Here is a 26,142-nt window from a genome sequence, read left to right as displayed (position 1 = left end):
AGCAATATGGCCTTAGTTGCTAATGCTCCTAAAAACCAAATAACAAACAACAACAACATAACAAGCTTGCCCATTCTATCTGAATGTAGAGACTCTGATCCTACTCTTCACAATCCTGTGGTCTATGGATTACTCTTGTTATACCTTTGCTCCCAACTAACTCACACTACACAGATTGTATGTTGGCAGTTGTAACTTCTGATTCAGCAAAAGCTCTTTTCAGGCAGATTGCTTTTGATATGAAGCATCGCCCCCATCACCCCTTCACTGTCTTTTCTAAACACATTATAAATGTCATAGTGGAACTCACTATCCCTATTTTCCAGGTGGTACCACATTTCTGTTAGATCTGTTTGTCAACCTTAGTTGTCTAACTAGGAGTTTGAATTCACCCATTTTATTGATGACACTCCTGATGTTACCATTGACACAGATAAGATTAAGTATTCTGTAGTTTACTACCTTGATCCATTCTTAAAGCTATTTAGGCTTTTTCCCTATATTTATCATTCTGCTCATTTGGAACATTTCCACCCTCTGATCATCTTGCTAACATTGGCTCTTGCAGCAACAAACAAGAATTCTTCAGATGTTTGTAAGCATTACTTATACCCATATCAACAGATAAACACATATCTATATTCCCCTTCTTCCTTCCCCCAACTAGCAGTTTCCCCCTGAACACTTAAAGGTGGCCTCAGTGATACTGGCAAAAATCTTTGCACCACCTTTATTCAAATGAATACTCTCTCTCTCTCTCTGCAAAATAGATTCCTAATACCTACAAGTGTGAGCCACAGTGATCTCTCCTAATACCTTGTGGAGTCCATCAAGTCTTGAATTGATATCCCCAAGGACCACAGCATATAATCCTTCCTAGCATGTCTGGGCAGAGCTGCAGATGTATACACATTCCGACCGAACTTGTGGCATTTTTTCGGCATGGTCCTATATTTATCCAACTGATAATCAGTTTGTGTTCTTTTAATGTTGCTGGCCCTGACGTGAATGATAATTCTTTCTTTGTCTCCCCCCCCCCTTAAAATCTGACAATCTGTTGGTAATATCATCAATTGTTTCTCCTGGCAAACGTGCCCTAGTTCTGATCCACCTATCTTTATTCCAAAAAATGTTACCCATTTCCCTGAGAATTAATCAAACTTATTTATTCAAGCTTCTTTCTTTAATTATTTTGAGCTATCTTAAGTACAAAAGTAGATGACAATTTGGAGCAGATATCACCTTTTAAGGGCACAAAAGGTGATATTGTTGCAGACGTTGGCACTAATGATATTAAGTGTAGGATATCTGAGGACTTACTTAACAAGTACAAGGAAGTGTTGGGAAAAAGTCACAAGTTAGGATTGAATTTGAAAGCATCTGCAATTCTGCCCAGACACAATAGGAGGAAGTATATGTTGAGAGCCTTATCAATCAGTTCAGCTCTGGAGAGAATGTGCAAGGCTCATGGGGTAGAATTTTTCTGTGTGGTCTGTGTTTGTTAACAGGAGAGGGTGTTTTTACATGGATGGGATACACCTGAATAGAAGGAATGCAAGAATATTTGCTGATGCTATCAAGGCAGTGATAGATGTGGTTGGAAAACTGCTAGCTTCTGGGAGACACACAGGCTAATAGCTTACCTAGAGTTGCAGGCAGAGGTGAAAGTTATTCTTGCACTGCTACTATTGGTACAAGCAGCTGCCTGGAAAGCAAGATGTCTGGGATTTTGGGGCCCTGCTGTGGGTTATCATGGAACAAATAATTACATGGGTTGTGTTGGATAACTAAGAGTAAGAACATGTGCATGTTCATACTCTTAGTTAACTTCAATCTTCAATAATGCTAGGAGAATGGTAAATAAGTTTGATGAATTTGAAGTACTAATTAAGTCATCAAATGCAGACATTGTAGGAATAGCAGAAACATGGTGTCACTCAAAAATAAGTGATGATGAATTTCAATATGGGGAGTACAATGTATACAAGAAGGACAGACAGGACAGGAGAGGTGGAGGTGTTATGCTTTTAGTTAAGAAGCATATTAAATCTAAGGCAGTGCATCCGGTTCATATAGGTGACGATTGCAATGTTGAGTCAGTTTGGTGTGACATAAGCACTGAGAAAGGAAAAATGAGGGTAGGAGTGTGTTATAAGCCTAATGACTGTAAGGAGTTTACAAAACAGCTATACAGAGAAATAGAGTGGGTTATTAAATCAGAATGTCTCCTAATGGAAGATTTTAACGTTCTAGATGTTAACCAGAATTTTTGTGTTGGTCACTCACAAACTAGCAAGACTTGTGGCTTTCTTGAATAATTGTTTTTTAGAGCAGCATGTTAGAGAGGAAATGAGAGGAAGCAATTTTCTTGATTTGGTTATTAGCAGTGATTCTTCATGCATTAAGTATCTGCATGTAAAGAAACCACTGAGTGGCAGCGATCATAGTTTACATATGTGGAATTTAATTAAAGACATAACCATTGTCGAGGATAAAGGGAAAGGCTTTTGCTTTCTTAAGGGTGACTACACTTGTCTCAGACAGTTTTTAAATTGTACTGCATTTAAATTGATGATGTTATCAATAGCAAACTCTAAATGGGAAGTATTCAGGGGAGTGATCAAAGATGCTACCAGAATTTTTATTCCAATGAAAAAATACTGCTCAGAGCTTAGCCCTAAATGGATGTCAGATGAACTATTGAGGCACGTGGCAGAGAAGAAAAGCATAGGATGCATATAAATTATCAGATACTACAGAAGGCTATGGGATATCAACTAATCAAGTCACAAAGGATCTAAGGCAGATTATGATAAGTATCTGGCAAAGAATGCAAAGTAAAACAGCAAAGACTTTTATGCTCATATTAACAGTTGAAGGAAGGGGTTAAATCACATTGGGCCACTTGATATCTATGGGTTAACTGTTGACGACCTTGCTCAGATTGTGGACAAATTGTATAGGTACTTTGCATGTACATTCACACATGAGGAATTCTTTATGGAAGGGGATGCTAGAAGTTTATCAAACTCTAACAAGGAGCTAAACGACTTTGTGCTAACTGAAAGGAAAGTGAAGGAGAAATTATTGAAGATGGACATAAGAAATGCACCTGGGTGAATGAAATCTATCCAATTATATTAAGGGATGCAGCAAATTGGGTAAGCAAACCCTTAGCCATAATTATGAGAGCATCCTTGGATTCAGGGATCCAAGGATGTGAGAATGTATCCCCAATTCATAAAGGGGGATCAAAAGGAGATATGAGTAATTATAGACCATTATAGATCCTATGTCATCTGAGCAAGAGGAAAGATGCTACCAGCATTTATCCTAATTAATACATCCAAAGGCTTAAAACATCTCAATCAGATCTCATTGCAGGTGCCTAATTTCCAGATTCGGAAATACAATGATATCATCTGTATGATCTTTCTTCATTACTAAGCAAATATTGCTATCTGCTAGAACATCAAGTGGTTTACAGTTAATCTTTGGTATTAACAATTATAACAGCATTTCCTTTATCAACTTTTGTATTAGTATAGTAGTGGCAAATGATGCAAGAAAGCAAGCTTATTCAGCCAAAAAGAAACACCATTTCCCAAATCACGTGTGCAATCCATCTAATAATTTGTCTGGTTCTTCCTTAAATTTATTCAAACTACAAACTACCCAGTTCCACAGTACCAGATGGAAGTTTGTTCCAATTACCTCCTAGCTAAAAGCAAATTTTCACACATCTATCATGCAACCATCCTTCCCCAAGTTAAATTTATGCTCTCCTCAAATGTCTGAGCATTTAGCATTTAGCCTACCAGCATTTAGCCTAATCAATCCATTCAAAGGCTTAAACACCTCAATCAAATCTCATTGCAGGTGCCTAATTTCCAGATTTGGCAATTTTCAGAACTGAAGTTTTTCTTGTTAAGAGTACCCTTTTGTTCCCCTTAAAAATCTGGTTGCTCTTCTCTACACCATTCCAAGTTCAATGTTCTTCCTAAAATGTGTCTACCTGATGTATGCAGTATGTGGCCTAACTATTGCCTCATACAATGGTGTAATCACCTCCATATCCTTGCTGGAAAAAATTGTATATCATTGACAAACCCCATGAGCTATACTGGCATCCTGTCTGCCCAGAGAACTTCATATCTGATTGCACAATTACCCCCAAGTCTTTTTCATTCTCCATTATCCTGAGTGGTGAAATAACCTCTATATCCTTGCTGGAAAAAATTGTATATCATTGACAAACCCCAATGAGCCATACTGGCATCCTGTCTGCTCAGAGAACTTCATATCTGATTGCACAATTTTCCCCAAGTCTTTTTCATTCTCCACTATCCTGAGTGTGATACCACACAGTTGGTATTTTATTCTGAGATTACTGCTATCCATATGCAGTACCTTGCATTTAACTTCAGTTGCCACTTCCTAGCCAATCTGCCAAATAATACTAGATCCTGTTTCAAAGGCATATTTTGGTTACCATCATTAACCACTCTGCCCAATCTTCATATCATCTGCAAACTTAGATATTAAGCCTGATATGCCTTTATCATTAATAAATATTAAAAACAATGGGCACAGCGCTGTACCCTAGAGAACTACACTAATAACGTTAGTCCAAGAAGAGCAATGCTCATTGATAACTACTATTTGTCTTCTCCCTCAACATCCCTTTATTCATAGCAGTAAATTTCCCTTATTCTTCCTTAAATTTATTCAACTACAAACTACCCACTTCCACAGTACCAGATGGAAGTTTGTTCCAATTACCTCCTAGCTGAAAGCAAATTTCCACACATCTATCATGCAGCCATCCTTCCCCAAGTTAAATTTATGCCCTCTTCAAGTGCCTGAGCAAGAGGAAGGATGCTACCAGCATTTAGCCTAATCAATCCATTCAAAGGCTTAAACACCTCAATGAGATCTCATTGCAGATGCCTGATTTGCTGTATAGACTACTCCAGTCTATACAGCAGTCTTTTAAGTGCTATAATAACAAAAGAATATCATATACTTGGATTTCTTTTCTGAAATCTGAGCATATGATACCTGCTTGGATTTCCTTTCTGGGATTGGATTTCTTCATACTTGGATTTTGAAATCTAAGTATATGGTATCAAAATTATTTGTTGTGTTCAGTTCCTTTGTTACTGCGTCATAGCAGTATCTAATCAGATTGATCAGACAAGATCACCCTTAACAAATCTATGCTATGATTACTTATTTAACCAGTCAGTCCATTATTTTCCTTGGAGCAGAAGTCAATCTTACAAGTCTGGGGGTGCTTATGCCACACCAAAACTGACTCCACATTGCACTGGCTATCCATGTCAACTGGATGCACTGCCTTAGATTTTATGTGCTTCTTGACAAAGAGCATAACTCTTCCTCTCCTCCTGTCCTCTCACAATCTAATGAAATAATAGAAGATTTGAGTGCTTGGTGCGACTTCCATAATTAACAATATCTAAGTCAAAAACAAAAATATTGTTGCTAAAGGGGAACCCGTTTGTTCAGTAGGAACTTCATATGCTAATTGGTTGGTCTACTTTAAAGTCAGCTAAGAATATTAAATATCTTGGAGTATTCAGAGACAGAGGCCTTAGATTTGACACTCATATCATTTTTTTATCTGAAAAGGTTACAGAGTTTGCTAACATGATAGCAAGGATTACTAGGAAGGATTGGGGTATTAGAGGTAGGGCACTATCTCTTCTTTATGACTGTGTTTTCCTTCCTATTGTTTCTTATGGTATCTCAGCTTGAATAGACTGTGTTAATTTTAAAAAAATATGTAAGAAAACTGTATTCGATTCAGAGGATGATTCTCCTGAAGATGGCTGTAGTTTGTAGAACTGCCTCCACTGATGTGCTACAGATTGTCACAAGGAAAATGCCGATTGACCTCTTTCTGATTTATAGAGTGACTTTCAACATTCAGTGTGGAACTCCTTTTATTATTCGTGATCTTAAGTTGGATTTGGCTAATGATCCTAAGAATGAGGCCAAGTGAATCTTAGATATCTTAATGACTCATTAGAATCATAGATGAGCTAACTCAAATAAAGCACAAACTAGAAAAATGGTCTGTGCCTAAACTACAAACTGTGTTTTTATTAACCGGTTTATTAACTGGCCATGGCCCATTTCTATCAAAACTTAATCAGCTGGGTGTTTCAAAAAGGTTGCATTGTCACTGTAAATTTCTGGAGACATGGAATCATGTTTTATATTATTGTCAAGAGTAGTTTGATCTCAGAATGGAATTTTTATGTGCTAATCCTAACCTTGCTCACCTGGCTGAGGGCAATGAGGCTCAATTAATTAAGGCTGAGCAAGATTTTCAGGTGTTTCAAAAATTTTCCAGGAAATTATTCCAAAAAGAAGGTGTGTTCTATTTGAACTTGAGGAAAAAATATTAGAAGTCTTAATTGACTGATGACATGAATTCTGTATGACAGTTTAAGATGCTGAAATAAACTGAGTAATTGTGTAGGATTGATTATTTCAGTCCTTTCTGGATCATCCTTATCTATATTGTTTCTTAAAGCTTGGCTGAAATTGGAGAAATCCTGGGAGTCTCCTGTTGTGGGTTATTTACACAGTGGATGCTTGGAGTTTGGGTTACATTATAGCTTGTTCTGAATTTGGTAATTGGTCTTGATGGGCTGGTATTAATTTGCACAATTAAACTATAGTCTGGAGGTTTTCTTTTTTCTCCCTCCAGATCAGATCTTTTTATTTATAGAGTAGGCAGAATGAGAGGTACTGTTCTGAAGTATTGGTGTGATGCTTGTCACAATATGTGCAATATAGGATAATGTTTGGATTCTTGTGACTGCCTCAACTGATGTTTGACTGTGCTTCCTTTTTAAAGGATTAATGAAGAGGATTGTGGTATATGTTGCAATTAGTTATAATACTTTTATTAAAACAATATTAGCTCATTGTATCAACCAATCTGGATGACATCGTCAATTTTCTGCACATTTAGGACCAGTGAGGATTATTGAAGTCTTGCATTTGCTTTCATCTCATGTTAACTTCATAAGATCAGTGATTCCTTATGTCACATTTCTTCTTTCATGTTATTTGGCTCTTTGTGCTATATGCTTTGTCTGTGGTTCCTTGTGCCACAGATTATATTTCTGACTTTATTTCTAATGTGTCACTTGATTTGTTATCTAGACATGTCAGGGTCCTGTGCTGGATATCATTATTCTTCTCTTTCTTGCTTTCTTGGTAATTCCCTACTTCTGATTCTCTCTCTCTCTCTCTCTCTCTCTCAGGGTAATGCGGGAATTTTTTTTTGGATGGTGCAGCATAAGCCTCAGGCTTCCTTGCACAATATGGCTAATAATAATAATAATAATAATGAGAATGATGACTTGAATTCTCTGGGCTTGTTTTGTGACTTAGTAATTTATGATCATTTGTATATAATAATATGAATAGTATGTATGTAATATATATGTACTATGTATAGCAGAGCTGCCAGTTTCTGGCTAGGGACCACTTTTTAATAAAAATGAAATGAAATGCACTTCCCATATTCAAATTCTGCATCCCTTATGTGTTAGTGACTCTATGTCTCCAATATCCCCACAATGTCTGCATTTGATGACTTAACTCAAGTTTTTAGCATTGCTTAAAGTTTCGAAAATTAGGGCTTCTGCCAATTATTTCAATTGGCAGAAGCCTATGAAACAATGGAGATAAGTTTTTAACTCATGGGCTTTTGCTAATTGACATAATCAGTGCTTCAAATTCATGAAATTTATTTACTTCTATTAGTGTATACATGCACTGTTTTTTACCTCTTTATTAATCTATACAGTCCATACATTTGCTTCTTCCTTGCTGCAACCTGTTCCAAAACAAGAAATGTAAGAATCTTTTAAACCTCTACCTTTGGCTGCTATTAATCTGTTAGTCTGCATATCCCTCAAATTAGCAGTTTACTGACTCACTGGACACTATCAGTAGTATCAGCAAATATTTCTGCCCCTTTTATTTAAATGTATCCCTTCCCTGTAAAAACAGCTTCTCCTGTTAATGAGCATAGACTATGCTGTGAAAACTTTGATCCCCATGAGCCTTCCGTAGTTTCTCCAGGGCCAAATTGATTGATAAGGCTTTCATTATGTACTCCCTCCTATCATGTAGTATTGCAGACACTTTCAATTTCAACCTTAACTCACAGGTTGCCTCAACCTTGCTCTTACTTGTTGAGTAAATCCTCAGCTCTCTTACCCTTAACATCATTATTGCCACTGTGTACATAATGGCATAGTATTTAGAGTCAGGTGCCACCAGTGGTTTCCCACATCTGTGCCGTATGTACTCTGTGATGGAATACAGAACAACTGCAAAAGCCAGAAAAAAGTGTAATATCTGGTTTATGTAGTGTTGTGTTTTGTTCTGTTGTTGTGTCTCTGGCTGCTTGGCTGCAGGGCCCCTAGTGGGACCTTATGTACAATAATATCATCATCATCAGCCATTTTCAATCCATTGCAGGATGAAGGCCTCTCCAGCAACTTTCCAGTTCCTTCTGTTTTGTGCAATGGCCATCCATTTACTACTTATGAACTCTTGAATTTCATCTCATTTCTTTTTGTATAGTATATCCATAATTTCAAGGGAGGCTGAATTTTTTAGGATCACTTGATATTCTGGAAACCGTTATTATGTTGGGCAAGGAAATCTAGATAATATGTAATTTAGTGTAGGTTGGTGTAAAATTAAAGCCTACGTTAAGGATTTTTGTTTCAAAGGGAGAAAGCTCTATTGAGGTATTGTTAAGGTTAATTAGTGTAGGCAACAGACTACTAACTATGGAACTGGAACCAAATCCTACCTGACCTGCTTCTTCCTCTTGGGTAACACTATTGTTGGCTATGGTTTCTGCTCTAGCTGACTGTTCTTGCAGAGTTGGTGGTATTTCCCCTCTTTTGTGCCTGCCAATTTATTCTTATATGTATGTTAGAGATCACTCTTCTGAATAATGGGATTCGTGTAATTTTTTCCTGGCTGGATTGTATTGTTTGTTAGAAATGGCTGGAGTATGTTCTCAGTACTATATGAGGAAGATTACCATAATGAATGGGCTACTAACTATGGAAGTGGAGCCAGGAGATATTACCTAATACCTGATCTACTTCTAAAGAATCTTCTCTCTCTCCCCATCTTTATATATATATATATATATATATATATATATATATATATATATATATATATATATATATATATATATATTCCGATGGTTCCGAAACTACTAAGATCTACGGACTCTTTCAAAAATTAAAAAAAATTTTACAGATCCCTTCAAAAATAAAAAAATTTTGTGGACTCCTATATATATATATGGGCATTTGTATTAATTTTTCAATATGTAATTCAATAATATATATATATATATAAAAATAATGTGAGGTTTGTAAAATAAAGTGTCTGTGAAAATGGAAATGAAAAGTACACATGGTGCCTGAAGAAGTTTAAGGGATAATAGTCGAAACTGGAAGTGAAATAGTGGTAAAAAAGGTGAAAGAATTTGAAAAAATCTAGTACAAAAAATAAAAAATAATAATAAAAAACAAAGAAAAAAATCAGTAAATAACAAATAAATAAGTAAATAACACTATAATTTTAGCAAGAGGTCGAATCATTGCCCTAAAATTGCCCTCCCATATCTGAATATAGTGTTATTTACTTATTTTTTTCTTTGTTTTTTATTATTATATTTTATTTTTTGTACATAATTTTTCTTTTTTGTTTGCTTCCTCAGTCCCAGTTTATTTTTTGCACTAGGTTTTTCAAATTCTTTCACCTTTTTTACCACTACTCACTTCCAGTTTTGACTGTCCCTTAAACTTCTCTTAGTTCAGGCACGGTGTGTACTTTTCATTTCCATTTTCACAGACACTTTATTTATTTTAGAAACCTCAATTGTTCTTACAGTTGAAGTTGCCAGTCCTAAATTATTGCACACATCCACTTATTGTTAGCTGGAATCCTATTCATTTCAAAACATCTAATTTAATTTTCAAACTGAATCTTTTCCTTACCTTTGTAGTCTTTGGACCATGTCCAGATGTTGTTGCTTTTTCATTCTTATCCACCATTATTAAATCTTCAAAAATGTAACTACATTGTATTAATTATGATAAAATGTTTGAATAAACTGTCCGTTACTGACAATGTCTAAAACTGTACTGAGTGATGGCTAGACTTTGGATAAATACATATAATGCAAATATTAAAAGCAATACTGCATATTCCTTAACTTGATCATTTTTTCAAATGTTGATCTTAGAACTATGCAACAAGTCACTGGACTGCAATTAAATTAGCATGGGAGAAAATTTTACTGAGCATAGGAAAATTTCTCAAGTCGGCATAGGAAACATTTTAATGCTGTTTTGCTATTCATTCTCATACTATCGAAAACTTTTCATCATCAGATGAAATGTTTTCTTGAAACATGCCAAAAATTGGATCTGTAAAAGAATTCAATTCAAAAATTCAATCTGTAAGCTGGTAAAAGAGTGTTATAGTGAGATATGGGGCTCACATCTGGTAAGTATGGGCTTGGCACATCCAGGCTCCTGAGCTGGATATCACCATTCTTCCCTTTCTTGGTGATTCCCTTCTATTTCTGACTCTCTCTCTCTCTCTCTCTCTCTCTCTCTCTCTCTCTCTCTCTCTCTCTCTCTTAGGAGTAACTCAGAAATTTTTTTTTTTTTCTGGCTGGTGCAGCAAAAGCCTCGGGCTTCCTTGCACCATATGGCTAATTATAATAATAATAATATAAGAACAGCATTATAGCAAATCAGCATAAAGCGAATCACATTGTAATGAGGGCCTACTGTATATAGAAACACCACTAACTCTGCAAGAACAGACAGCTAGACAACTACAAACAAAAACAGTGCTATCCAAGAGGAAGAAGAAGCAAGTCAGGTAAGATTTCTTCTTGGATTGCATTACCCACAAGGAAATATTACCCCTATCTAAGGGTTGTGGGTAAACACTGCTTAGTAGCCCTGTGGTTATTAACATTAGGAAGACAGTACTTTATCCTAAGCACCCATCACTTATGTAGAGTACAAGTATTTAAAAAAGAAATAGATAGAATTTCACAGAATCTTAGCACTTCAATGACAGCAAGATTGTGCAGTCATTGAAGTAGACATAGTTTAAAGCTTTCATAGCTTGGGGCTTTTGCCTATGTGTACTTCACTTGCTGCACTATCTTACATCTCACATATTGGGATATATCTTGTCACTGGGTTGTTCAGGCAAGGTACTCTTAGTGAAGTGCCTATGCCTACTTACTTGTACACCATCTTGCATATCACATATGGATATATATTTTCACTGGTTTCTCAGAACTTCACAATATACCCATCAATAGGAACCCAAAAAGGACTGAAACTTGGGTCTGGGTTTACTTTTGTATCCTGAGCTGAGTTGAGAGTTAGATGGTTTGTAGTGGCCTCTTTTGTCTCATGCCTCTCACTCTCTCTTTCCTTTCTGTCCACTGTTTCCTTTTGTTTATATCAGAGGTATTTTTTTTTTTTTTTTGAGATTTAGAGTTTTTTTTTTTTTAATCTTAAAATTAAAACTTGGCTCTGGGTAGGAGCATACGCTTTAAATAAAAAAGTAATATACTTCTCCATGGAGCAGTGCTTTTTATTTAGAGTAGTGAAATATCAAGGCAACTGATATCGTGAAATGCCTCCATAATATAAAATTATTGCACAAAGTAGCAAACCCAGTTTGCCTATAGCTATGTACAGAAAGAGGCTGTGCATGGACATGTACAAGTAGATCTAATTTATTAACCTGTGTCTTATTCTGTGAAGTTGATGGTGTAATGTGGACAGAAATTCAGCAATGTTACTATTCATTGATAGCCATTAATTTATTTAAGTCACCATTCAGTTTACCTTTTTGCTACTTATTAATGTTCAACCTACAAATTAACTATTAAAATTTTCTATCCAGTAATACCTGATTGGTCAATAAGCTTTCTTACTTAATAGCAAGAAAGCATAAATCTATTAGTAAGAAAGCTTAAAAATAATTAAAAAATGAACTTTGGGTGATTTAATTAACACATTTACCTGTTCTTATTTTCTCTCTACTCTCCATTTTGATGTACCTGTACACCATGCCACTAAAAGAACAACTTAATACATTATTTTGCAACTTGCTGAAAAAGTTTTTTTTCAAATTAATTTTTAACATAAATTGTCTTATTAGCATTTTTATTTTGTACATTTTTGTAGTACAGTATATAATTATATAAGTTAACTGCATTGTATATCTACTCAGCACCAAAGAAATCACTGTTTTTTTTTTTACTGCTGTGTAGGCATTTGGTGCAACTATCCTTTTTTTTTTTTTTTTAAAATTGTAAAATATGCTGGCTGCATGAACTTTCTAGATGAAATTTAGCATTAGCATTAGTAGAGGCATATAATGTAAGAAAGCAAGCTCTTATAGAGCACCAGACAAAAAAAAAAAAAAAACTTAACTCCACATGTTTGTCTGGTTCTGCCTTGAATTTATTTAAGCTGTCAACTTCTACAATGACAGAAGGAAGTTTGCTCCACCAATCAACCACCTGCTACCTAAAGGCAAATTTCCGCACATCTATTCTACAACTGCCTTTCCTCAGTTTTAATTTATGTCCCCTCAGGCGAATAATCTGGGCAAGAGGAAAAATCCCATCTGCATTGAGCTTACTCAAACCATTCAAGGCCTTATGCAACTTAATCAGATCAACTAACAGGTCTGTAATTACTTGTGTCACCCTTTGATCCCCCTTTGTGAATTGGGGTCACATTTGCACATCTCCAGTCCATGGGAAACCTCCCCAAGTCCAAGAAAGCTCTGATAATTATGACTAGGGGTTTGCTTACTTCCTTTGCTGCCTCCATTAATATAACTGGATAGATCCTATCCACCCCAGGTGCCTTTCTCATGTATAACTTCCATAATTTCTCCTCAACTTTGCTCTCAGTTATTACAAAATAATTTAGCTCCCTGCTAGAGTTTGATAAACTTCTGGCATTCCCCTCCATGAATAACTCTTCATATATGAATGTAGATGCAAAATACTCACACAGTATTGCCTTAGTTCTAGAGTTTACATAAGCAATGAACTCTTTCATTGCTTATGTAAACTGTTTTTCTTTGCATCCTTTGTAAATTTATAAGGGCACAAAAGGTGATATAGTTGTACACGTTGGCACTAATGACATTAAGAGTAGGAGACCGGCGGAATTACTTGACAAGTACAGGTCACTGATGAAAAAAAGCCGTGAATTAGGGTTGAAATTGAAAGTGTCTGCAATTCTGCCCAGACACGATAGGAGGGAGTATATGATGAGAGCCCTGTCAATCAATTCAGCCCTGGAAAGATTGTGCAGGGCTCAAGGGGTAGAATTTTTTTTCAGCCTGGTCTGTACTTGTTAACAGGAGAGACTGCTTCTACAGGGATGGGATACACTTAAATAGAAAGGGTGCAAGAATGTTTGCTGATGCTATCGAGGCAATGTTAGGTGGGTCGGAAAACTGCTAGATTGGGGGGATACAAGGACTAATAGATTAACAGTAACCACTGGCAGAGGTGAAAGTGATTCTTGCACTGCTTCTATTGGAATGAGCCGCAGCCTGGAAAATAAGATGCAGGATATTTCAGAGACTGCTGGGAATCATTGGGGTACAAGTAAACACATGGGTTGTGTTAGGGTAGCTAAGAAAAAGAACAGGTGCATGTATACTTGTGTGTACACCAATGCTAGGAGTTTAGTAAATAAATTTGATGAATTTGAGGTATTGCTCAAAACATCAAAGGCAGATATTGTGGGGATTTCAGAGACGTGGTGTCACACAGATATAAGAAATGCAGAACTGGAATTTGGGGAGTACAATGTCTACAGAAAGGATAGACAGGATAGGAAGGGAGGAGGGGTTATGCTATTAGTTAAAAAACACATAAAATCCAAGGAAGTGAAGCCAGTCGACATCGCTGGACAGTGCAGTGTCGAGTCAGTTTGGTGTGACATAAGCATTGGGAGATCAAAATTGAGAGTAGGAGTGTGCTATAGGCCTAATGACTCTGATGAGTATAATAAGAAACTGTTCGGAGAAATAGAGTGGGCCAGTAAATCAGAGAGTCTTATAATGGGGGATTTTAATTTCCCAGATATTGACTGGAATTTGGGGGCTGGTCACTCACACAGTAGCAAGGCTTTTGTGGATTTATTGGATGATTGTTTTCTACATCAGCATGTTCGGGAGGCAACTAGAGGGAGTAATACTCTTGATTTGATTATCAGTAGTGATTCTTCATGCATTAAGAATCTGCAGATAAATGAACCACTTGGTGGCAGTGATCACAGTGTGCTGAAGTGGGAGTTACTCAAAGAGGTAACTACCATTAGGGGTAAAGGGAAGGGTTATTGCTTTCGTAAAGGCGACTACAATGGACTGAGACAGTATTTAAATTCTATACAGTGGGATCAACTGATGATATTGCCAACAGCAAATTCAAAATGGGAAGCATTCAAAGAACTTATCGTGGAAGCTACTAGGCTTTACATACCAACTAAGAAATATTGTTCAAGGTTTAGGCCTAAATGGTTGTCAGATGAACTAATGAGGCATATGGCAGAGAAGAAAAATGCATGGGTTACATACAAATTAACACGTGACACGGACGCCTATGATAGATACAAGTTGATCTGTAACCAAGTTACAAAGGAGGTTAGGCAGGCGAAGGCAGATTACGAGAGATCCTTGGCAAGGGATGCGAAGAAAAACAGCAAAGAGTTCTTTACTTATGTAAACTCTAGAAGGAAGGGGATGAATCAGATTGGTCCACTTGAGATCGATGGGTCAACTGTTGATGACCCTGCTCGGGTAGCTAACAAACTAAATGAATATTTTGCATCGACATTCACACATGAGGAGTTATTCAGCGAGGGGAATGCCAGAGGTGTATTCAACTCTAGCAGTAAGCTAGAGAATCTTGTAATAACTGAGAGCAAAGTGGAGGAGAAATTGTTGAAGATAAACACAAGAAAGGCACCTGGGGTGGATGGGATCTATCCAGTTATATTAAAGGAGGCAGCAAAGGAGGTAAGCAAACCCTTAGCCATAATTATGAGAGCTTCCTTGGACTCAGGGGAGGTACCCATTGACTGGAGATGTGCAAATGTGACCCCAATTCACAAAGGGGGATCAAAGGCTGACACAAGTAATTATAGACCTGTGAGTTTAACTTCTGTTCCCGGAAAATTAATGGAGGCACTGGTGAAAGAAGCACTGCAGGATCATCTAGACAAGACTTCAGTTATAGCTAGGACACAGCATGGTTTTGTTAAGGGGAAGTCTTGCCTGACCAATTTGATTGGATACTATGATGCAGTCACAAAAGAACTGGATGCAGGGAATAACTTTGATATTATATACTTGGATCTTAGAAAGGCTTTTGATACTGTTGCACATGGAAGACTGCTGCACAAATTGGAGCAGTGTGGCATTGGAGGCAAGTTGCTGCTATGGATAAAGGGGTGGTTGAGGGGGAGAAGACAGAGAGTGGTAATCAATGGACACTGCTCATCGTGGACTAATGTTATTAGTGGAGTCCCTCAGGGTTCAGTATTGGGGCCTTTATTGTTTTCTGTATTTATAAATGATATTGATGATGGTATATCAGGCTTAATGTCCAAGTTTGCAGACGATACGAAGGTTGGCAGGGTTGTCAAGGACACTACTGACACTATGCTGCTGCAACAGGATTTGGAAAGGTTGAGCAGATGGGCTTCGAGGTGGCAAATGAAGTTTAACATTGACAAATGTAAAGTACTACATATGGGAAACAGCAACCCCAGAGCAACGTATCAACTCTGTGGTACTACACTGACAGTGGTAGAGAATGAAAGGGACCTGGGGGTGGTGGTGCAGGCAGCTATGAAGTTCTCTGAGCAGTGCAGACGAGCTGCAAGAGTAGCTCATGGTGTATTGTCAATGATATATAGGAATTTTTCTAGCAGGGATAAGGAGGTGATTATTCCCTTGTATAAGGCAATGGTCAGGCCACACCTAGAGTACTGTATACAGGCCTGGAGGCCTCATTTCAGGAAGGATGTAGAGCTGCTGGAACGAGTACAGAGAAGGGCAACTAGATTGGTGAATGGGACAAAGGGGTTCTCTTACGAAGAAAGGCTTAAGTTTTGCAAATTACAGTGTCTGGAAACTAGGCACCAGCGGGGTGATCTGATAGAGGTGTACAAAGCCTTGAATGGTTTGAGCATGCTCAATGCTGATGGGATTCTTCCTCTAGCTCAGAAAAATCACCTGAGAGGGCATAAATTCAAATTGAGGAAAGACAGATGTAGGATAGATGTGCGGAAATTTGCCTTTAGCCAGCGGGTGGTTGGTGGGTGGAACAGACTTCCATCCCTTGTCGTGGAAGTTGATAGCCTAAATAAGTTTAAGGCTCAGCTGGACAGGTATTTCGAACGAACAGAGGGGTGAAGTGGAAGTGGTTATTTTTATTTATTTATGTTACTTTTTTTTTTTTTTTTTTTTTTTTTGGCTGATGCTGCATAAGCTTGCTTTCTTGCATCAAATGCCTCTACTAATGCTAATGCTAATGCTAAAATGATTTCACCTACCTAACATCCTTTGTAACTTGATTACACACCAGCTTATATCTATATAGGTGTCTGTGTCACGTAATAATTTGTGCCACCCATGCATTTTTCTTCTCTGCCACGAGTCTCATTAGTTCATCTGACACCATTTAGGCCTAAACTTGAACAGTGTTTCTTAGTTGGGACAAAAAGTCTAAAAGCTTCCAAGATTACTTCCTTGAATGCTTACCATTTAGAATTTTCTGTTGGTAAGATCATCAGTTGGTCTCCCTGTATAGACTTTAAAAACTGTCTCAGACCATTGTGATCACCTTTATGAAAGAAAAACCCTTCCCTTTACCTCTCACGGTAGTTACATCTTCCAGTAAATCCCACATCAGCACGCTGTGATCACTGTCACGTAGTGGTTCCTTTATCTACAGATTCTTAATGCCTGAAGAATCACTACTGATAATCAGAAGAAGAGTATTAGTCTCCCTAGTTGCCTCTCGAACATTCTGTTGTAGAAAACAATCAGCAATAAATCCAAAAAAGCCTTGCTAGTGTGCAAGTGACCAACCCAGAAGTCCCAGTCAATATCTGGGAAGTTAAAATCCCCCATTATAAGACAGTCTGATTTACTTGCCCGCTCTATTTCTCTCTATAGTTGTTTATTATGCTCATCAGAGTCATTAGGCCTAATAACACACTCCTACTCTGAATTTCTCTTTCCCAGTGTTTATGGCACACCAAACTGACTCACCATTGCACTGTCGATCCATATCAACTGGATGCACTTCCCTTGATTTTATGTGTTTCTTAAGTAACAGCATAATCCCTCCTCCCCTGCTATCCTGTCTGTCTTTCCTGTACACATTGTACTCCCCAAATTCTAATTCTGCATTCCTTATATCTGTGTGACATCACATCTCTGATATCTGTCTTTGATGTTTTGACCAGCACCTCAAATTCAAATATTTACTAAACTCCTAGCATTGGTGTACACACAAGTATACATGCATCTGTTCTTATTCCTAGCTACCATAAAGTAAATACACAGCCCATGTATTTACTTGTTCCATGATGACTCCCAGCAGTCTCAGAAATCCCCAGCAACTTGTTTTTTTGGCTGCTACTAATTCCAATAGAAGCAGTGCAATAATCACTTTCAACTCTGCCAGCAGCTGCTGTTAATTCATCAGCCCGTGTATCCCCCCCCCAAGGTAGCAGTTTTCCCACCCACCTAACACTGCCTCGATAGCATCAGCAAATATTCTTGCACCTTTTCTATTTAAGTGTATCCTATCCCTGTAGAAGCAGTTTCTCCTGTTAACAAGCACAGACCATGCCAAGAAAAATTGTATCCCATGAGCCTTGCACAATCTCTCCAGGCCCGAATTGATTGACAAGGCTCTCATCATATACTCCCTCCTATCATGTGTGTGTGTGTGTGTGGAATTGCAGACACTTTCAAATTCAACCCTAACTCGTGGCTTTTTTTCAACATTGACCTGTATTTGTTTAGTAATGTCTGTTAACTGGTCTCTGTATTTTTCGAGGGTGTTGCCAGTGTTATACTTGAATAACCTGAAGCTTAATGTCCTAAAACAAATAAATTTTAAAAGGGATCATCATGCTACTTTAATTAATATCATAAAAACTTATTGGGCCTAAGGTTTTAGATTATAGTTAGCATTCAATTAAGAATGATCTTATTTATTGTGATAATTACCACTTACTTGTCTCTAATTGCAACAATAGCTAAATATATTTATATTTTAAATATTTATATACATTAAGTACTCAGATATGTTATTATATGGTTTACCTTAATTCTTTGTTTCTCCCCCTTTAGGTAAACTAAGCCCTCCATATGCATTGGAAATTCTGCATCAAACAGTGAATGCAATCACATTAAGGTGGCAACATCCAATTCATGTGCCAGCTGATGCATTTCTCAGCTACCTTGTGTATTATCAGCCTGCTAATTGGACTTCTGTAATTGATCTTTCTCCTACAAAGCTTGCTACTATGGCCACATCAGTTGTAATCCCAGAACTAACTTTAAATTCAGAGTATGCAATAGCTGTCAAGGCAAGAACTGGAAGAGAAGAAAGTGAGCTCTCAGAAATTGTCATAGCCTGGACTGATCGTGCCATTGCAGCTATGGTAAATTTACCAGTCATCATACCTGCTGGTCCTATCATGGAAGGATCCAACATCACAGTGCTATGTATAGGGCTGGGAATACCTGTGCCAAAAGTATCTGTCTATGTAAATGGTATATTGCATAACGAAAAGCATCAAAGGCATGTTTATTACACCATACCACTTATTCAAAAGAATGTTACTAATGTTGCTTGCTTTGGAGACAATGGTTATGGTACTGGTGCATATAGTTCACGTGATGTTAGTGTTAGCTGTAAGTATTTCAATTTTAAAGTTTTCAACTGTAATTTGAGTTTAAATATTAATTTTGATTTTGATATTAATATTTAACTTTGAGTTTAAATATTAATCTTCTTCTTCTTCTTAGGATTTATTCTGTTATTACAACGGTTCTCCTCAACCTAACATTGAAAAGTCATTCCTTTATTCTTTTTTTTTACATTTTCTTCTATCTTCCCAATCTCCATCCACCAGTCCTCTTCTATTCATAGCTGCTCTCACACCCTCTATCCATGTCCTCCTTGATCTTCCTCTCTTTTTCCTTCTCCATGGCTCCTCTAGGCAACTGTCATCTTCCATTCTCTTCACATGGCCATTAACCCCAATCTTTTCTCCTCTATTTTATCAATGATGGTTTTTTGGGCGTTCATTGTATTCCTTATCATGTCATTTCTAACTTTTTTAGTCCTAGACTTTCTTGCTGATCTTTGCCAGAAATCTATTTCAACAGCCAATAGTTTATTTTTTTGTCTTTAAATTAAAAATAATATAATTTTATTTTTTAGTTGTTGGTGCATGGGCTTCTGTGGCCATAATGCACCTCCCAAAGGTTTTGCATTTTTACTCTGATCCAAGCCCTAGGCAGGATTCGAACCCACGACCTTTGGGTTGCCAGGCAGGCACTTTACCCACCTGGCTAGCCCAGTAGGCACATTCATATAATAAAACAATTTATAATATTGCATTATATAATTAATGTTTAGTTTTGTTAATAGTATTTTTATTCCAGAGCACAGAATTGAGCATTAGTTTAAAGTTTTAGAGCATTAGTTTGAGCATTCCTATGACCTTTCTACCTTCACCTAGTCTTCTCTCAATTTCCTGTGCAGATGATCCATCAGCCTGTAACTGCACCAAAGTATTTAAATTGCTGTACAAGTTTTCATCTGTTTTCCCTTTAAATCCAGAGCATCCTCACTTCGATTCATGTACTCTGTCTTAATAAAATTTACTGTCAGTCCCCACGTTTTATATTCCTCTAGTAACTTGTAAAGGTACTTATTTAAACTTTTAAATAAGTACCTTTACAATCTAGTAGATTGTAAAGGTACTTATTTTGACCAAGGAACTACATTATATATGTAGTTCCTTGTCCAAGTAGTTCCTTTGACCAAGGAACTACAGAAATGTAGTTCAATACCCATTGAACTACATTTCTGTGACCACGGTCTTAGAACAACTTCTAGATATAGCTTAAACAAAGTAGGTGACAAACAGCATCCTTGAAGTAGTTTTCTTGATATTTCTTGAAGTAGTTTTCTTAAATTTTCTTGATAATTTTGAACCAATTTTAATGCAGCATTGTATTGTTCTTGTAGATTCTTCCAATTATATCAATTAATGGCTGGCTTATTGACATTTTTTCCATAGCCTTCCACCAAAGATTTCTTGGCATATTGTCATATGCTTTCTCTAAATCTATGGACAGCATACCTACATCTTGGTTTGTAGCCTGACATTTTTCCAGAATTTGCTTAACAGCAAATAAATGGTCGTCCAGTCACAAAGCCACACTGTTCCTCAGAAATTATAATCTCTTGTTCCAGTTTGATTTTATAACTTTCCCAAATAGTTTAGCAATATAGCTCATAATGCAAATTCCTGTATAGTTGGAGCATCTTCTTCTTCTGTCACCTTTCTTAAAAATTCATGTAATGTACCCAATTGTCATCTCATCTGGTATTTTGTCACCATCACATAATTTGTTGAACAGTCGATTTAGTAGATTTATAAATTTTTGACCTCCATATTTAAGCAGCTCCATGTTAATTCATTTTTTGACATTTTTATTTCCAGTTCCATTTCCTTAATTTGGATGTTCAATCATCTTTTCATAACAACTGTCTCTGTTTCAGTTTCTCGAAATTCCTCTCTTCCTTCGTTCAATAGCTATTCATATTAATTAACCCATTCCTCCAGATCTATCATTTCCAGTCTAGCATTTTGTTTATGAGGTTTTCTTAACCTCTTCCAGTACTCTCCACGCCTCTACAGATGTTATACATCCCAGTTTGCTGTTCACCTCAGCACATGCTCTATCCCAGGACTCATTCTTTGCCTTGATGACTTCCACTTTTACTTCCTTATTTTTTTCTTTATATATTTTTCTGTGAACTTCACTTTTTGAGCTCAGCCATCTTTGGTATACTTCCTTTTTTTCCTTTATTAATTCCTTAATTTTTATGTTCAGCCAATCATTTCTTATTGCTTCTCCAGCAATTTTCTTCACTGTTTCCTTTAGGTATTCATATATGTCTTTGATTAAATTAAAAATTATAAAAGCATTAATTTTAATATTGTATGTTGTTGGTTTTTTTTTTTTTTTTTTGGTGAACACACTCTTCCCTTCTCTGGGTCCAATGATTGAACTTACCTTCTTTGTAAAGATGGAAGGAGTTGAACAGCAAAATCACATGGTATTCCAGATTGCAAAGATCTCTTCTTTACTGGATTTAGGTTAAGATGAGCCTGTAGGCCAAAGTGTGAAGAGGTCCCAAAATATTTCACCCCAGGGGCTCACATCTGGTGAGTATGGGCTTGGCACACCCATGGTCCTGAGCATAGCTGGATATCATCATTCTTCTCTCTCTCTCTCTCTCTCTCTCTCTCTCTCTCTCTCTCTCTCTCTCTCTCTCTCTCTCTCTCTCTCTCTCTCCCTCTCTCTCTCAGGGTAACTCAGGAATTTTTTTTGGCTGGTGCAGCATAAGCCTCAGGCTCCCTTGCACCATATGGCTAATAATAATAATAATGTAATTATAATTTTTTTATCCTCACAAAAGGAAACACGAACTGCCCACCTCAGATAGCAAGGTCAAAGCCATGGCTTATTTGATTTAAGCTTAAATACCATTCCATTTTTTCATTCTATTCCATCTTGCCAACAGTCATTTCTGTACAGTATCTAATTCTACCATTTCTTTTCTGACCACCTCTCTGCTTTCCACTAGCTGAATTGTCATAATATTCTTTTTATCCATTCTCAGCTAGCCACCATGTCATATGAGCAATATATTGATTATAGAGCATTAGTATTTAGTACTAGTAGAGGAAAATTATAAAAGAAAGTAAGCTTACAGGTTATACAATATCAGTCAAAAAAACCCATTATTTTCCCATTCCTTTAAATTTATTAAAACCACCCACTTCCTTAACATTAAATGGAATTTCTTCTGGCTAAAAGCAAATTTCCACATATTTACCTTGCAACCATTCTAGCATCTTACCTGCTAGCATCTTATTTTTCTTCAAGCTCATATATTAATGATCTTAAACAACCTCATGCCATTCCCAGTACACTCCATTCAATGCCTCCTGTGGTCTTCCATCAGAAGGACGTCAGAAGGATTTTGACAAATCTTGACAAATCTTGATGCTTAATGCTTATATCCAGCCAGTTCCTAAAAAGGGTGAAAAATTCCTCCCATCCAATTATCGTCCCATTGCAATTACTTCTACTTTTTCTAAAGTAATGGAGAAATCAATTAAATCCATCTATGGACAAATTCAGTGGAAAAGTTTGGTGTAACTCAGACAGTTTCTCTTGACATTTCAAAGGCTTTTGATCATGTTTGGCACAAAGGGTTTCTTAATAAGCTTCCATCTTTTGGTTTGCCAACAGTTTTTTGTAACTAGGTATCCAGTTTTCTCTCTGACTGCTTACTGTGGGTGATGGTGGATAGCTCTCTGTCTTCTAACTTCTCCACTAATGCTGGTGCTCCACAGGGTTCAGTTCTTTCTCCCATCTTTTCATCTTGTATATTAATCACCTTCTTCCATTGACCGGAAATCCTATCCATAGTTTTGCTGATGACAGCATATTGCAGTCTACCTTCCAGTTTGAGAAGCCTTGTTCTGCTCAAACAACTTCTCAAATATCCACTACCAATTTCTGAAATGTTGATCTCTAAGTAATTCTCCAGTGAGTCAAAGATAACTTAGTTGATTTCAGTCCTATCCTATATCTAGCAAAAAAGGATTCTTCTGCTCCTATGCTTATCTTCGATGGCACTCCAATTTCTAGGTAAGTTCATATATCTCTATTGAGGATTAACATGATTTCTAATCTCCCTCTCTCTTGGCATAAACATATTGCAAATATTGCTTCCTATACATCTAAAAAACTGGGTTTTCTCTTTCACTCCTGGCATTCCAAACAGCTGTTCACTCTGTGAAAATCTTCCCTACTGTGAAATATTGTTCCCTCATCTGGGGTGGTGCTCCCAAAGCCTCTCTCAAGCATCTAGATTCCATTCAAAAGAGGTCAGTTAGGTTAATTAATGACTCATCTCTAAGTCTGTCTCATAGACATTCTGTTTCTGCTGCATGCCTTTTCTATAGATACTTCCATGCTTGGTACTAAGTACTATAGGTTCTAACACGTTTCATGCTGGCTTTATCATTAAAAAAAAAACTAAAAATCACATTTATGTTATTATTATTATTTTTTTTTTTATTTTATTATTATTTTTTTACTTTCACCATGCCATAAAAATCTGTTTTTGAGTGGTTAATTATGAAGTTTTGCATGATGAATTTGAAGATAAATTTGATTATTAAGGTTTGCTGAAAATTTATTTAAAAGAAAGATTTTCACCAAAGCTTTGCAGAACCACTACCATTATCAGCATGCATATCTTTTATAGCTTTCACTCCTTAATTCAACATATTTTGGATTTTACATTTATTATAGGCTCTTTTGCAGTCTTCCAAGTAGCTATTCACTATTTATTGCACAGTCACATTAAAATTGTGACTGTAGCAATAAATAGTGATGCTATTCTCAAACCACAGTCACCAATGGGAATTTTATCAGCATTCGCTATTTGTTAGCAGCAAAAATAAAATCCAGAAAACTTCTCAGACAGAATTTTATATTATTTATAATACAAAATCATTATTTATGGTACATGAGTTCTAATTTATTCTTATAAATCAACTTGTTTTACAGTTAGACCTTCAGTATCCACTGTATCATCAGTAATACGAGCTCAAGAAGGAAGTCCAGTACGATTACAGTGTATTGTTAGTGGTCATCCAGAACCAAAAGTAATGTGGTATCTTGATCCAAACCATATTCACTCTGTTAAAAGGAACAAAAATATTAACATCTCACTTTCAAAAGACAGCGAGGTTTGTAATAATGTGCATTTTTAAGTTTGCTATTAGTTACATCTTAATATTTTTAATTATTTTAGAGCAAACATTATTGTTATAAGTTATATAACATTAATGATATGAATAATGTGCTTTGATTTTATTATCAAAGCACAAATTCTAACTCCTTGCTGAAGGTCACCCATCATCAAGGAGTTGGGAATACCTCTGCCAATTATATGTTATACCTAAATTTCATCACGTCATATTTCGTATCCTTCAACAACTTTTCCTTTAATGAATCATAAACAGTCAAGCCTGTAAACAAGTGTATCTATGAAAAAAAGACCAAACCTACCAAAAACTTCCTAACTTTACAAATATACTATCCTTTCCAGTCTCCGTGAAGTCTGTTTATTTTAATGGAATTTCAGCTTTTAGGTTTCTTAGCCATTATGGCCCAATTGAATTTCTAACCCACTGTCTATTTTGCTGGTTTTATTATTCTTCCAAATGCAAAAATTAACTTTTTAATTTTTGTATTAACTTCAACTTTTAACTTCCTTTCTTTAATCCTTAACTTTTACCAGTCTAACTTCCTAACAGTGAATAATTTTCCTTTGTGATTTTAATGTTCATAACTCCAGTTGGCTTTTGCTATTACTAATGTCCATTCACAAATTACACTAGCCCACAAAAAATATTTTTTGTCATACCTCTGCAATGAAAATATGTGATTCTGGAGGAAATAAATGTGGTGATTGCAAAAATCACCATAAAAAGTATCTATCACATCTACATCAAAAGATGTACCAATGTTTAATGTTAAAATAAAGGGATATATACGTATAATTCAAGTTTGTAATACAAGTGTAGGAAAAAAATTATACATTCTCTATAACTCATTTAACTAAAAAAAAAATTGTCATAAATCATTGCGAAATAATTATATTTCAATAATATATAATCAGTATACCTATAATTGTCCATAAAAATGTTTGCTACTAAGGGATTTTCTCTTGTAATCCTACTTACTCCACACAAGGAACCAGCATTAATCTCCCATGATTACAGGAACCCAGCGACCTTGGTACCACTTTTCCATCGTGGAAATATCTTGATGAAACCACTCCCCTTGTTCATTACTCACATCTCCCAGATTTCTGAGGAAAAATTTGAGATGGGAATGAAAAAAATGAATTTTCAATGACATTTGACAACACATGTTTTTGTATCACTCCAGCAAATTAGACACCAACATTTCATAGTTTTCTTCTTTCCAAAAAAACCATGTACTTAAATGCGCCAATCTGCCAATTCAACCTCCTCTAACTGTGTTTCAAACACATCATCTTTCAGGAGTTTCCTAATTTGGGGTCCAACAAAAATTTCTTACTTAAGTTTGACATATATTAAATTAGGAAACATACTTCTCAAGTATGCAAATCCATTACCTTATTTATCTAGTCCTGCTTGTCCCAAAGTTGCATAACATAATGTTTTTCTGTCACACAGCTGTTCCACAAACACAAAAAACAACAATATTTTGCAAAACCTGCCCCCTGCAAACCAATAACCTTAAGATCACTGCATATGTTCCAATCATAATCCTGGTATTTTATAGTATGTAGAACCTTGGAAATGCTTTCATGATGTTATTTACGTCCAACTGAATGAAACACAGGAACTGATGGAAATTCATTGCCATTATGAAGCAAAACTGTTTTCAAACTTAATTTTGAGGCATCTATGATTAAACACCATTCATCTGACTTATGCACGACACGTAGTTCTTTCAGAAGTCCAATAATGTCTTTGCAAAAACACATACTGTCCTCTGTCGCAAAATATTTCAAAAACTTTCATGTCTTTTTCGAAACACTGAAATTTCTGTTCTTGCTGCAAGTATATTCCATTGCTGTAACCTAGAAGCTAA

At 36.3% G+C, this 26,142-nt stretch overlaps 1 protein-coding gene across 2 annotated transcripts in view; it reads left to right on the top strand.

Moving 5' to 3' along the window:
* The window catches only part of LOC150081768 (Ig-like and fibronectin type-III domain-containing protein 2), a 550,711-nt gene that overhangs the window by 333,718 nt on the left and 190,851 nt on the right, over positions 1 to 26,142 (top strand). For both annotated transcript variants that reach the window (XM_090378862.1, XM_090378863.1), the window contains exons 18-19: positions 18,520 to 19,086; positions 24,061 to 24,242. In XM_090378862.1, coding sequence (XP_090234988.1) covers positions 18,520 to 19,086; positions 24,061 to 24,242 — 749 coding nt within the window. The remainder of the gene's footprint in view (positions 1 to 18,519; positions 19,087 to 24,060; positions 24,243 to 26,142) is intronic.

This window comes from Mastigoproctus giganteus, chromosome 8, assembly GCF_048544385.1.
Source record: "Mastigoproctus giganteus isolate SK-2022 chromosome 8, ASM4854438v1, whole genome shotgun sequence".
In the NCBI taxonomy this organism is placed as follows: Eukaryota; Metazoa; Arthropoda; class Arachnida; order Uropygi; family Thelyphonidae; genus Mastigoproctus; species Mastigoproctus giganteus.
Note: the sequence above shows the minus strand (reverse complement) of the source record. Positions and strands in the feature narration are given on the sequence as shown.